Source organism: Ictidomys tridecemlineatus, chromosome 11 (assembly GCF_052094955.1).
Source record: "Ictidomys tridecemlineatus isolate mIctTri1 chromosome 11, mIctTri1.hap1, whole genome shotgun sequence".
In the NCBI taxonomy this organism is placed as follows: domain Eukaryota; kingdom Metazoa; phylum Chordata; class Mammalia; order Rodentia; family Sciuridae; genus Ictidomys; species Ictidomys tridecemlineatus.
The window spans coordinates 79,573,615-79,589,639 of NC_135487.1; the positions used below are offsets into that span (position 1 = coordinate 79,573,615).

General features: G+C 31.6%; 1 protein-coding gene across 5 annotated transcripts in view; it reads left to right on the plus strand.

The window, feature by feature from the left end:
* Ptbp2 (polypyrimidine tract binding protein 2) overlaps positions 1 to 16,025 on the plus strand; it is a 72,378-nt gene that overhangs the window by 30,076 nt on the left and 26,277 nt on the right. For all 5 annotated transcript variants that reach the window (XM_078026792.1, XM_078026793.1, XM_078026794.1 and 2 more), the window contains exons 4-7: positions 2,613 to 2,785; positions 3,744 to 3,887; positions 10,119 to 10,283; positions 10,372 to 10,482. In XM_078026792.1, coding sequence (XP_077882918.1) covers positions 2,613 to 2,785; positions 3,744 to 3,887; positions 10,119 to 10,283; positions 10,372 to 10,482 — 593 coding nt within the window. The remainder of the gene's footprint in view (positions 1 to 2,612; positions 2,786 to 3,743; positions 3,888 to 10,118; positions 10,284 to 10,371; positions 10,483 to 16,025) is intronic.

A 16,025-nucleotide genomic window follows, 5' to 3' on the forward strand; every position in this document is an offset into this window, starting at 1 on the left:
ACCCATTTTAGTAATTGAGCATTTAACTAGCTTTTACCTATAAATAGGATTGATGGGTCATAATAACAGCAATCTTAAGAGTTTTAAATTGCACAACCTGTTAACTTTTTGAATGTTATTATTGATGTAAAGGACAATCGCATCTTTCTATATTTTTTCAAGAAACCAAGATTTTTATCTTATTCTTTGTCAATAGTATTCTACCTTCATCTGCTGCCACTGTCCAGAAAATGTACAACACAAATCCAAAGCAATAAATTATTCTCTTAGTAGATTTAGGCAGGCTTTTGCATTGTGGGGATTATATTCTGAAAATCATTTGAAAGAAAAAGCCTTTTTTCCTTATAGGAATAACGATAGGTAGAATCTTTATTGTTAGTTTTCTCCCCTTGACTTACTCTCAGAAGGAAAAGGACAGACAAAAGTAAGCGAAACTGAAATTTGCTGGTTTGAGTATCCTGAAATCATAACTCATGTGGTTCAGCTTATGAAGTATTTGCCCTTGCTATTCAAACTAATGAAGAAGAATAAACTACAGATTTTCTATTCTTGAGACTGTTTTATCAGGAAAAGACCTTAGTCCTACATCAGAGGAATATGTGTATGTGCTAATTATATGTTTTAAGATACCTGTGTATGTTTCGATTCCCTGCTTTAACTTACATAGACGTAATGATAATTTGTTAGATAAAATGATATAAAATAGAAAGTTGGGGAGCCTGTGTGTGCACAAATCTTCCTCAGTAATGAAAGGAGGTGTGAATAGCTTCCTTTAGTTGCTCATATCTCTGGAATGTAGAAGAGCTAGCAAGCCAAGATTTTCAGAATAATATATTCAGAAGCCTGAGCTCACTACTTTTCCTGTACAAAGGCAGCATAGGGTAATTATTAAATACATTGGCCAGCCATTCAAGTATACATGCCTAGGTGAAACTCTTAGTAAAATGATGGCTTTAAGTATAGCTTGACATATAATGAGTTCACATCTTTTAGAGATACTTTCTATGGTCATACAATAAAGTCATTACTACCATCCTCTAGCAGTCCTCAGATAAATCACTTTTAATCATATCACTCTGTTTTAGTTGATTTATAGCATTTATTATTACACAAGAAATTACTTGGTTTATGTACTAGTTAGTCTACCTCTTCTTCTATAGGAATTGTATTCATCTTTTATACAGCTGTATTTCCATAGCTTAAAGCAGTTCTAAACACATTTTTATACTCAGCAAATGTTTGAAGAATCAGTATGTAAATGAATTTTGAGGACAGATCAAGGTAATCTCAGAATTTTATTGATAACTTCTGAATGTACATTATATTGTTTTAGATGGTATTGCAAGTTTGGGGGGAGTTTGATGAAATACATAAAATTTGATACAAAATAGAGTATGCATGTATGTTTCTGAATGGAGACAGTTTCTCAAAAAATAAAAAGGGCCAGGCATGTGGCAAATGATCCTGGGTTCAATGCCTAATACAAAAAAAAAAAAAAAATGCTACGGGGTTGTGTCCTTAATTTTGGTTAGAGTCTCAAATGTCAATTATTCTTGAGTACCTAGAAGATGATTAATGATTGATCTGCTTTAGTGGGTAAAGTGGACATCTTTACAGTATGTTGATATTAATAGTCACAAAATATTTAAATACATAGATTGTATGGTGATAATAACAAATTAGGAGAGTCTCATGGTATGGATTGATTACATAATCATTTTTATTTTGTTCTCTTCTTTCATCCTGTTGTTTAGTAGGACATTTTCTAAGTTTAACAATGTATAATTTCTCAGGTAAAATTATGAACTTCCTGATTTTTATTAACCCAATTTTTTCACATTTTTTTTTCACATTTATCTGTACCCCATGTAGAGTTTTGCTTTATTTACCGGCTTCAGCCTCAGCTGAAAATATTGAATAGAAAATTCCAGAAATAAAAAATTCATAGGTTATTAGTGTTGTACTGTTCTGAGTTCTGTGATGAAATCTCTTGTCCTACTCCCCCAAAATGTGAATCATCCCTTTGTTCAGTGTATCTACATTGTATGAGCTAATCCCCTGACACTTAGTAGCCATCTTGGTCATAAGATTCTCTAGGTACCCAATGTTTGTGTTCTAGTAACAATTTGCTTGGCCCTAAAGTTCAAACTTTCATTTCAGTTTGTTACAGTTGTTCTCTTTTATTTCTTATCATGTCTAAGTTATAAATGAAATTTCATCATAGGTTAGTATGCATAGGAAAAAAAAACATGATATATGTAGAATTTGGTACTATCCATGATTTCAGACATACTCTGGGAATCTGGGAATGTATTTAGATAAGGGGGACCCTGATATATTTGTGTTGGTCTGCAAAAGGATGGCTAAATTGCAATAATTGATTTTTAGTTATTGTATGGTTTCTTTATGAAATTGCATTTTTATATTTTGGCTAATCACTTTATTACTATGTATATCAGAAATATTACTTAATAGCAATCATAACTTAATGGCTAACGTAATTTTATTTAATAATAATTGATGGATATGGTTTTCTCCATTTTATTGAAAGCCTAATTTTTGAATTTTTAGGAATCGCTTAAGTGTAAAGACTGTTTTTAAATATCTTTCAGCCAATGGTAATGATAGTAAGAAATTTAAAGGAGAAGATAAAATGGATGGTGCTCCTTCTCGTGTACTTCATATTCGAAAATTACCTGGTGAAGTGACAGAAACTGAAGTTATTGCTTTAGGCTTACCTTTTGGTAAGGTAACCAACATCCTTATGCTGAAAGGAAAAAACCAGGTATATTTCTTTCAAGGTTTATGAAATGTAAAACCACAAACTATTCAGCAAACTAGTTTACTTAACAGTGGCCCTACAGTTCAAATTTTTATTTCATTATATTGTTATAATTTTGATTAACTGTCACTTAGTAAAAGGATTAGTTTTCTGAAAAAAAAAATATTTTAACTTTTCCTGGTAGTTGCATATGGGAAACTACTGCTAGATAGCAAAAATGAATGAGTCACAGCAGTTTTCAGATTTTATCTTTTGAACTCATTTTATCACTTTGGTTTTGAGGAAGAGTCAGAATAATGTTGTGGCAAATACAAATGAAGTATTTCTTTTATTGTATTTATTGTATTTATTTTTTTCTTTGTGATTTCAGAAATCAGTAGGGATGCTGGTAGCGTTTTAACCTTAAGTTTATCCAATGAAAATATTTATCTGGTAGCATTTAGTGGAAATTAGTCATTAAATCTGGATATTCATTTAGCATGTGTAACAGCATTAGGGGTCAGGTATAATAAATAGGAAATCTTGTCTTAAAATTTCTAATAATACTATTTAGATGAATTTATAAAATTAATATTCTCCTGTCTATAGCTGATGTTAAGCTAACCTTCAATATTTAATGACTTTGAGACCTCTTATATTTTCTAGGTTAGGAGCATTAGAATTCTGATGCTGGGAAATGTTTATATTTTCTTTAGTTTTTAGTTGATAGAAATAGATTTGTGAGCTATGGAAAGTAGAATGCAGCAGCAGAGTGTATGCAAATGCTTTCTTAGGTTAGCTTTAATTGTATACCGAAACTTCAGTAACACACTTCTAATTTTTCTTCTTAGGAGCATGTAAATGAACATCAAGGCTATATTTTAGATTACATAGATATTTGAATTATAATTCATTATTTATTTGAGTTTAATTCATAGTATTTTATACATATTTATTTATTTTTTGCTATTTAAATTATCAGGCATTTTTGGAACTGGCAACAGAGGAAGCAGCTATTACTATGGTTAATTACTATTCTGCTGTGACACCTCATCTTCGTAACCAACCAATTTATATCCAGTACTCCAATCACAAAGAACTAAAGACAGATAATACATTAAACCAAGTGAGTATGTGTGGGTACATAAATAAAATGGCTTTAAATGTATTAAGAATCTCATAAGTAAAAGAAGATAAAATGTTTAGTCATTCAGAAGATATTTCTGTAGGTATTTTCTTATTATTTTTAAGGTATTTTTATGCATAATATTCCTAAGTATTAAATATCATATTCTTATTTAAATTCCTTTAATGCCCTGGTTAGAAGTTTGTTTTGTTTTGTTTTTTCTTGTTACAAGTTAAAATTTTGTGTAGATACAAATGTTCTGTTTATGATGAAGAACTTACTATTAGCATAAACTGTACTGCTGCTTAGATTTTAAGTTGGGATGTTCAGTGCCTTTGGTAATTTGATTCTTTATAGTAGACCTTCATTTCTTATAGAAAAAATTCCTTTTTAAGATCTGTTAATAATTTTCCTGGAATATAAAACCTTAGAAGGAAAAATATATGAATGTATTATTGGTTTTATAAAAATATGATACAGAAAGTGTTATTTAAAATTATGTTCAAAAATAGCATACAAATGTGTTTAGAGCTAAATATGTAGGATTGCTGTAAAAACTTCTCTTTTTTTAATATTCTTAGCCAATTATACTTTTGTGTTGAGTAATATAAATATAGTAATATAAACTATATCTTATTTTATTGAAAATTTATCAGGAAATAATTTCTGATAAATTTTCATTACTTTGTAAAAAGTGACCTGAGATCCCCTTGATAGTTTTCAAAAAATAAGCTTGTAATGTTTTTGCCTGAAAGGGCCAATATTTCAGCTGTTTTTGTTGGTTTAATTTTCAATATAAACTCTTAATTCCTTGTGATGAAGTGAACTTCTAAAATACTATGAAATATACCAAAAAGAATATCTGTTCTTTATTTTTTTAACTTAGATTTTACATTTGTTTTTACTATTTATTTTAAATTGATAAATAATAATTATGTAGTGTTTATGGAGTATAATGTGAGATTCAATATATGTATACATTTTAGGATGATCAGATCAGACTAACTTATCTACCATCTCAAATATTTTCCTTTTTTTTGTGCTGAAAACATTTAAAATTCATTCTTTTACTATTTTGAAACATAAAATGTTATTATTAACTGTAGTTTTCAAGCTGTATAGTAGATCACCAGAACCTGTACCTTCTGAGACCTTGTATCCTTAGACGAACCTCCCCACACCCTCCCATACCATTGCTGTCTTGGTAGCACTGTTGGCTCTACATTTGTGAATTGTTTTTTCAGAGTCTACATTTAAGTAAGATCATGTGGTATTTGTGTCTCTGTGTCTGTTTTATTTCATTTAATATACTCTGAAAATGGAATTTATTATCCTAATTTATTTATTAGTATTTTTATTAAAGTAATTTCTGAACACATTTTTATTTTTATTTTACTTTTGCTGTGCTTGGGTATCATATTTAGGACCTTGCACATACTAGCCAAGCTATCTATCTACCCCTTAGTTATACCACCAGCACCACATTCTTGCTTTAAAAAAATAAAATAAAAAATTGAAAGAAAGCAATGAACAAAGAATAAAAATAAAGAGTCTGTAGAAGGATGTATGTGGGAGAGAGGGAATTGTAATTTAAAATAGGATAACCACTGAAAGCCCATTGAGAAGGAACATTGGAATACTGAATTACAAAGTGGTTAAGGAGTAAGCCACTTATTCCAGTCAGAGTTATTTTAGACTGAACAAAGAATGCAAAGTTCTTTCTGTTCAGGGGAGTGGGGGAAAAAAAAAAAACTGTTTTGAAGTCATAGTTTTAATTTTAAATATCCTTCAATCTTTTTTATATTGTAGTTGTCACATCTTACGACTTATTCTTTGAGAATTTCAATTACAATATTTTTTAAAAACCCTAGTATACACTGAATTGTCTTTTTTGTTCAGTGTTAGCTGTTTATCTTATTCTAACTCTCCTTCTAAACCTTTTGTTTGTTCATATATCAGAATGCATAATTAGATTTTGTTGTACTCTCATGCTTTCCCCATAGGGTAAAGTAATGAGTTGAATACTAAGCTGGTTCCCCCATCCCCACCACCATTAGTGCTAAAGAGTCATCATTTAATCTGAGCCAACAAAACTTCCTTTAGAACTTCTGATGACTTTAAGGGAGGGTGTGTTATTATTTTTGTTTTTCAGTTGTAGGGGCTATCAAAGGAGGAAAGAGGACTTTAGCTGTTTGTACATTGGCTAGATGTTCCATTATTCTTTTTGTATTCATTCTCTTCCCTTCTCTTGCAAACCTGTCTGGTTTTAATCTGATTTCTGTAATTGTCATCCCTTCATTGCTATGTTTTTACTATGTCTTCTGTTCCTTTTGGTTCCATTCATTTTTCTCTTTCTGGGGAATTTAATTTTCAGCTAATGATGACCTTCTTTGCCTTCAGTGATTGCATTTGTTTCATTTGCTATATACTTATAGGAATTAGAGCTTCCTAATAGAAGAGAGACAAAATGAAATATGTTTTAACCATAAATTCTCCTACAGTCCTTCATTAATTACCAAATCCTATCAATTCATTATTAATTTTCTACCTACTGTATTTCACTGCTTAATCATTGCCAATTTTATGCCAAATTATTTTCGAATAAGAGAGAGGTGTGACAATTAGGTGAAGCATTTTTTAAATTGTGCCAGTACTACTTCAGAATTATTTATTATTAAACTGGGCTTTGCAAGATTAGGGTGTACGCAGTATTCATGAATATATGTCCAAACTGGTGCACATCATTTTTTTGTGATAGTTTAGCAAACATTTTTCCAATGTGGGAAGAAAAAGAAAGTTAACACATAGTTGTTACTGATTTGTGCATTACAGTCTAAATATTATACTTGATAAAATTTACTACAGTGTTGCAAAGTATGTACTTAACAAAATTTAATCTCTTGTGTCTGAAGATTCTGCACTGCTGATTGGTTTCATTATCTGATGTGCTGTTCTCAATGCCACCTATATAAAATTTATTTACTGTTAGTAGTGCAGCATTTTAAACAAACCACACAAGTCAGCTTTCAGAATATACTGACAACGTGTGTGCATTGAGAATTCTGGGCTTGTGGCTCACAGTGCGCAAGAAGACAAATGCACATCCGTATGCCACTGGTGAATACGTTGCTGCTCTATTTACGTTTTAATCAGAGTGACCAACAGAGTTATACCATGCAACAAGTATGCAATGAAAGGTTATAGTGGCAACAACAATTGGGCCGTAAAATATGGTAGTTTTTGCCATCTCTCCTGCTACATATATTGCTCAGACACTATTGTCTCTTGGCTATATTACAACAGTTTCTTTACCAATCTACTGTCTTTTCCTCCTTGAATTTTTTTTTCTAGTACAACCAAGTCCATATCTTTCTAAAGCACACAAGCCCAACTAAGTTATTCCCCTGCAGCAGGTCCTTTTCATGAATAAAGATCTATTCCAAGGTGACTATATATTTTTTGTATTGTGGCCATCTGTTTTCCTATACTTCTGTCTTGAAAGTAATGATAGTTCCTCTAACATGACATGGTTTCTCTTCATTTTAGTCTTTTACTACCACTGTGCTCTCAGCTATACATGGAATATTGTGCTCTGCTTGCCTTTGTACCAATTTTTCACTCCTTACTTTACATGGCCAGTTGTTAAATCTAGCTGTTTCTTTTTCTAGAAAGCTGTCCCTGATCCACAAATAGTGGATTGGGTTTGAGGGCTTTTAATGCAGATTAAAATCACAGTAAGATACTACCATAAACATACCAGATTGGCTAAAATTTTTTAAATATGTATTATCAAGTGTTTAGTGTTAATGTAGAGAAGCTAATATACAAGAGGTGGGAGTATAAATTGATAGAAAACCTGGAGTACCCACTAAAGTTGGACATAGGTATGTCTTTGACTTAGTAAATCTAATCCTAGTATGTATTTGAGAGCACCTATTATATATGTGAAACAAAAGATTCATTCAAGAAAGTTCATATAACTATATATAATACCCCAAAGGTGGAAGTGATCCAAGTATCCAGTAACAATAGAATAAATTTTGGTGTATTTATTCATTGGAATACTGTGTGGCAGTAAGAATGATAAGCTATTAGTACCTGCAAAACATAGGTGATTATCATAAAATAATGTTTATTGAAAGAGGCCAGATGAAAACAATATATATGGTATTATTCCATTTATATAACTGTGAGTAAGCATGAGTTGGACTTCTAGAGCATTAATAATGTCCCTTTTTAAAAATAGGGGTAATTATTTTACAGAGATGTGCAGTTTGTGATATTTTATTGAACACCATTCGTAGGATTGGTGTCCTTGTCTCTGTATATGATTCCCCCCCCCCACTACTGGGAACTGGAGCAAGGGGTACTTTCCCACTGAGCTATATCCTCAGCCCTTTTAATTTTTAATTTCAAGACAGAGTCTCTAAGTTGCTAAGGCAAGTCTCAAACTTGGAAACCTCTTGGTCATCCTTCTGTGTTGCTAGGATTATAGGCATGTGCCATCACACCTAGTTTCTGTGTATATGTAGTGTTTTGATAAGTTCATTTAAATCTAGATTAGCCATCTTAATTGCATGAATAGAAAAATAAACATCTAATAAGTCATTTGTAACTGATAGAAGAGAACACAGTTGTTAGGCTAAAAAAGGAAGATGGAGAACAATGAATAATATTAGGGAAAAAAGTATGAAGTAGTTGCATGCATATATGTCTATATATGTAGATAGCCATCTCTGGAGTAATACCCAAGATCATTTTGGTATTGGGATTATAAGGGAAAACAGACTTGTGAGTCGCAAGAGAAACTTCACCTTTTATTTTAGTTCAATTGTATATTATGAGCATTTGATTCCTATTTTTTAAAAAGCATTTTATTATTTGTAACAGTATATGTTAGAGCTTTTCTAAGTTGTGGTATTTTGTGCTCGTTATTGTAGATAAATATATGTTAAGAACATGATCACTAAAGAGGAAAATAATATTGCAGTGAACTACTTAAAATAATTAGAAAAATTAAGTACTCTAGAAACCTTTTTTTTTAAAAGATGAGATATATTTCTTAGAGAGAGAGAGAGAAATTTTAATATTTCTTTTTTAGTTCTCGGCAGACACATCTTTGTATATGGTGCTGAGGATCGAACCCAGGCCACACGCATGCCAGGCAAGCGCGCTAGCGCCTGAGCCACATCCCCAGCCCTAGAAACCTTTTAAAATATATTTTTCATAGTAGCATTAGGGTGTCTATTCACCATGTCTCAAAATAACAGGTTTTAATTGAGTTACTTGAGCTAATATATATAAGTTCACAGTTCATTATTTAATTTAAATGATGAGGCTTGTCTAGATGAGATTTTGTACTTCTATTGATTGATTGATTGATGGATTGATTGTTGGTAGTTCAAAACATTACACAGTTCTTAATATATTTCCCAGTTTGATTCAAGTGTGTACTTCTTAAATCTCAAGCAACATGATCCCTGGTAGTATTTCAGGGATTCTTACTTATTTTTATTAGTGAACATTCTTATTATTCTTATTGGTGTCCTAATTCTTTTGTATTCTCCTTCCATTTCATCTATCACTGTAGTATGTTTATATTCTGATTTATCTGCAAATGTAGATTTTTCAAACCATAAATTAGTGTAAAGAGATTTGTCATTGTTATGTATAATAATTATTTACTTTGGTGTATGTTTTCTAACATTGGATAAGGTAGGAAGAAATTATTTTCTTATCAGAAATCTGTCAGAGTAATAGAAAAAGGAATATTAGTGATAATATACAGTTTTTTTAGTGCATTGAACAAGATTTCTTAAAACTACTATATTTTTTCAATTTTATGTTAATCTTTCACACTTAAAGCTCAGAGTCTTATAATAATCTATCAGTTAAGACAATTTTTTTTTAATAATCCAGTAGTTTTCTTGTTGAGATTTGCTGTATACCTATTTTATGGAATGAATAATGTTAGATTAAAGTTTTATTGTTTCCTAAAGAAAAGTTTTTGTTAACCATTTCTGGATATATATATATATATAATCAGATCACATCCTGTTATATTGCCTATTTTTGATTGTTTGTTCAATGTAGGTGCCAAAACCTAAGTAACATTTTTTAAGTAATACCAGTAGAATATGTGAATTACAGACAGACCGTAGTATAACGTGACAAAGTATGAGTGAAAATGATAGGTGTATTTTTAAAATTACTTTCTTTTTACATTTTCAGCGTGCACAAGCAGTGCTTCAGGCTGTGACAGCTGTCCAGACAGCAAACACTCCTCTTAGTGGCACCACAGTTAGTGAGAGCGCAGTGACTCCAGCCCAGAGTCCAGTACTTAGAATAATTATTGACAATATGTACTACCCTGTAACACTTGATGTTCTTCACCAAGTAAGTTTAATTTACATACTTATCTATAAAGAGAAGAAATAGTAATACAGTATAGAGAAGAAATGTTTTGCTTTTAATGTTTTAACAGATATTTTCGAAGTTTGGTGCTGTATTGAAGATAATCACATTTACAAAAAACAACCAGTTTCAAGCTTTGCTCCAGTATGGTGATCCAGTAAATGCTCAACAAGCAAAACTAGTAAGTCTAGAGCTTCTTTTGAGTTAGTGGTATTTTTTCATTTATTTATATATATATAAAATATGTATATATTATATATATAATGTACTCCTATGTATATTTATTATTTACATATACATAAAATATGTATATGCTTTATATATACGTAATGTACCTATGTATAGTGTTATAGATATTTGTGATATATACCTATGCATGTATAACATAATATATTGATCCTTATGTAACTTAATAATGCATATAGCATTATAGATAGTAAAAATATTAACATAATTTAGGATACCTTAATAATTATAAAAATGTATATTTTAAGGATAATCATGACTGTAGTTACATAGACTTGAATTATTTTACATTTAAAAAAATTTTTTTTAACTACATTTTTAAGTGCGAAGTTTTGGGCTATTGAGAAGATAGGAGTGTATTGTGCATGCACACCTTTATCAGGATTTTTTATAGTTTCCAATGGGAGTTTCAAAGTAATTTTGAGATAGTTTGGATTAAATATATAATGTAAATGTAGTTCAAATGCTGTGATAAGTTTTGATTTAAGATTATATCTTAATATTCTTTTAATGATTTCCTTTTTTAATAAAGACAGATATCTTAAATAGATTTGCTCTTTAATTCATATCTTTGTTTGTTTGGCATTGTTAGATATGGAGGGGAAGAGATTTACTAATAGAAGTAAATTTCTGCATGTTACCTGCCATTGAAAACTACCATGCTAGTATATTTTGCTTCCAAATGGCTAAATCTTCTTTTTTGTGTATCTTACTTAATTCTGTTTTATTGTGTGTTTAACTTCCTGTGCCATATTTTCTCATTATTAATATTCCATTAATTAAACCATTAAAAATACATTATGAAACCATTAAATCTTTATATACCTTTGTCTTAGCTCATTTTCTTTTTTTCCCTTATTTTTAAACTAATTATGGTTTCTAGTATTATAGTGCTTCTCTTGATCAAGGTTATTTATTTGGAACTCAGACCATTTTTGACTTTTGCTTCATTGTATTTTCATCCTCAGTGTCTCATTTGGGGAGATGCTTTAGGTAGCAGAAACTCTGTACTACTAATAATAGCATAATTATAATAGTTTACCAAATACTCTTATCCCATTTTTTCTCACCATTAATCTGTGTTTTAAAGAGAATAGGGTTTTTTCCCCTTCCTTTGTTACAGAATGATGCTAAGATGTAAAAAGGTTAATTGCTTATAATACACACAATCTGTAAGGTAGACGTTTTTCAGATGGTCTTTTTATTCAGTATGTTGCTACTCGCTCAGTGGTTCCCAGGTTATGTGAACTCATCTTACTATGCTTTCCTTTTAAGGCATAGGTTAACTATGATCATTCTTTTTTCCCCAAAAATAATGGTTCTTGGCATGCACTGACCCCGCCCCCAACATTGTATATTGTATATAAAAAATATAATATTTTGTATACATTGAGTTACCAAAATCAGTTGTTATATGAGTTTTTATTAAGAGACAATGTAGAAGCCATGGTTTTAATAGCATTTTTTGCAACTTTAATTATATTTTAAAATGGTATACATTTTTTTGATGTGGAATATTTTATTTGCCATTCTCTTCTGATCCTAGAGGAAAAGTATTTGGTAAAGAAACAGTGAAGAAGGGGATAGGAAGGGCAGCAGAATACAACAGACACTAGTATGACAGTATGTAAAAACGTGGATGTGTAACCGATGTGATTCTGCAATCTGTATACGGGGTAAATATGGGAGTTCATAATCCACTTGAATCAAATGTATGAAATATGATGTCAAGAGCTTTGTAATGTTTTGAACAACTAACAATAACAAAGAATAAAATTTTAAACAAACAAAATAAACAGTGAAATAGGATTTGATTAGAAGTTTTAGTGCATTGGGCTGTAATTCTTACAGGAAAAATATGTGTGCATCTTGTCTGAAGTAATCTGTAGTTACATTTAATTTCATGATAAAAGAGTGCCTCAATTATGTTATGTGTTTGAGATTTTCATTTAACCAGTCTTTGGTGTGCTGATAAGAAGCATTAAACCACAGGTGTTTGTGTATATTTATCTTCACTCACTTATATCTTCTCTACAAAGATCTAAAATTATAATTAATTCTAAGAGAGGAGATGAGTATGTTATTAAGTATGCATTCTATGTTCTGATAATTGAACTTAATTTCATGGCACTTACTCAAGAAGGGAAAAGGTCTTTATTTTCTAAGCTTCCTTGACCCATTGTTATATGATCTAGACCTCTTGGTAAAATTTTTGATGACTTCACTTCTGCACATTCTTCATAGCTGCATCAAGGCTGTACTCAAAGAACATTGGATATCATATTATCTGATAATTGTTATCAGTTAAACTCATGAGCATCATCTACAAAGAGACCTTCTATTCTTGCTTGAAAAATCTCTTTCCTTCAAGGAGAATGTTGTCTTTCACAGTGACCATATCAGATAGAAATTTCCCCTTCCACTGTGTCTTTACTCACTCTTACTTATTTGTAGAAAAGCATCTGATGGAAACTCCATTAATTAATTTTTTTTAAATCTATATGTGCACCAATCTTTCTCTTTGAATAAAAGGTATAGATATTTCTTTACCTAAGATCAGTAAAAAACAGATCCCATAATCTACTGCCTCCTAAGACAGTTGGCACTGTCATCTCTTCTTTCCCTTTTATTTTCTCTCTATTGGCTACTTTTATCCAGTAGGTTCAGTCCTCTTCTATTTTAAATTTAACTCAACTTCAGGTAACTCTCCATCTATAATTCTAGATACCTTTCCAGCTATCACCCTGCTTCCCCTCTCCCTTTTGATTTATATAACCAGACTTCTTAAATAAGCTGTCTTTAACTTTAATATCCTCTTTATTTTTCTAGTGTAATTTTATTTCAACCCTGTTTACCCAAATTAGTCTTCTGAGTATCACCAGTGATCATTAAGAGTACCTAAATCCCTATAGTATTATTCAGTATTAAACGAGTGTAACATTTGACACAGTAGACCACTGTCTTTAACATTTTCTCTACTGGTCTCTCAATACTTCACACCTAGATTTATCCTCTTTGGGTATTTCTTGTTACATCCTGGAAGCCTTATCTATTCTCGCAGCTCATTCTTGGTTATGCATAGTATATCATTTTCTCTAGCTCAGACCTTTTCTCAGTGACTCCAGACCAAGAATGCAGTAGACCATTAGACCCTTTCAAATGAGTATATTCAGCTTCTGCTTCTGGCATTCCCTATGTCACAGCATAAGGTGCCAACTTGGGTCTCTTCAGCAATCTAGAAAACAGAATTATTCTTCTTTCTTCCAGTTTAGCACCAAATACTGATTCTAACTCCTAAATTTCTGTTTGAATCTGATCAGTTGTCTCCAGCTCTCCTGTTACCTAAACAGGTATTTTTCAGAGAACTGATATCTGAGGCTTTTAGGGGCTTTTGCCTAAGTACATATCAGCATACTTCTAGCTACAGTATTGATGTTGATATAAATTATAACACAATTTCTTATCTTCATGCAGAGTGGCTTGGGCTGCTGGTTCATGGACTTTTTTTTGAGTAGCCCTGGTCTTAGCCATCCTCTCAGAAATCTCTGCTTATTGGTCTTTTGACTAAACTCACCACTTTGACATCTTCCCCTACACCCATTATTTTTCCACAGAGTACTGAGAATAATCTCAAAATTTTATTTCTTCTATTCTCAGTGCCTTTTAGTGATTGACTTTTGTCCTTTAGGATAAAGTCTAAAGTCATTAACATGACTTATGAGATTATAAATCATTCCTTAACTTGCCTCTCTTGTCTTATCTCCCATCTCTTTGGCTCTATTGAACTTTAAGTAGCTTGCATATGCTGTTTTTTCAGATCCTTTAGGTTTACAAGTTGCTATTTCATTTGCTTTTGGGGGGGGGGCAGTACTAATAGTGCTTTTTTATTTCCTTATGCTTAACTTCTGCTCATCTTCCTCTTTCAAGTATCAGGTTAGAAGCCTTGTCTCAGAAAGTTCTTCTTTTTCACCTGGATTAGATTTTTATAATTATTTGTTAAATGTCTGTGTATTTTCTGTCAGATTATATATTAGGGTGGATACCATGCCAGCTTTGTATCTGTTAAATTTATTGAACACTGATATTTAAGTTGGTAATCAAGCATACTAACAATCCAGTTATCAAAAAGAAACTGATCTTGTGCACACCTGTAATCCCAGAGGCTCTGGAAGCTGAGGTAGAAGGATCTTGATCAAGTTCAAAGCCAGCCTCAGCAATTTAGTGAGGCCCTGAGCAACTCACCAAGACCCTGTGTCTAAATAAGATATAAAAACGGTCGGGGATGTGGCTTTGGTACCAGGCCCCTGGGTTCAATGCCTGGTACCAAAAAAAAAAAAAAAAAAAAAAAACAAAGTGGTAAACCATACACTTACTGATCAAAGGTCAGTGAACCCAATAAAGGTAAAACAGCAAATCATTATTAGGTTGCAATTTAGTCACCTTGCTGAAAAAACAAATCAAGACAAATAGAATATTTTTGATCAGAAGAACAAATCACATGCAGGAGAATAATTATCTATGAATGATAATAGGGCATTCAGAAAGAAAAGAATTAAAAGTCAAGGAAACATCTTCAAAATACTTAAAAGGAAAATGGGGCAGAGTTTCTTAAAATATGCTATATTCATACAATAGAGTACTATTTGGCATTATAAAATGATGTGGAACTGAGACATTTAGCAACATTATTTGGCTGAGTAAAAGATACTGGATACAAAGGAGTACTTTCTATAAGGTTCTGTTTAGGATGAAAACTATCAGATCTGTCATCGTTTGCAGGTGGTTCACTGGCTGGGAAGGGATATTAGGGTCTTTGCATGAAGATGAAAATATACTATACATAAAGAGTATCATGGGTTACAGATATATACATTTCTCAAAGTTAATTGCACAGATTACAAGACGCAGGAAGAGTGTCAGACCCAAGTCTGAGGTAGAGATGAGTTGGTGGGTGCAGAATGATCTGCAGGCTCAACCGTTTTCCACACTAACAAGACCAGCCAGAGGATCCACTTCCGTGTGCATTCTGATGGGGAAGTTATAGCACATAGACCTCATTAAAAATTGACATGTCTTCTCTAGTTGATCACTCCATTGATTAAATTAATACATATTTTATTATATTTTATCATGTGGGTGTATATTAAATATAAAATTATTTTTATGTTTTATAAATAAATATCTAAATCAATAAAAATGTAACTGATCTTCACGTTTATGTATTATCTTTTAGAAAAGTCTTGTTGATGTTTTGTAGTATGAAGTATAAACACATAGGCTTTCCCTTGGCTTTATTTTTTGTGATACTGGGGATTGAACCCAGGGGTGCTACCACTGAGCTATACCCTCAGCCCTTTTTAAGAATTTTTATTTTTAGACAATCTTGGTAAGATCCTGAGTACCTCCAATTTGTGATCCTCCTGCTTCAGCCACCTGAGTTGCTGGGATAATGTGTGCACCACCACATACAGCTTCTTT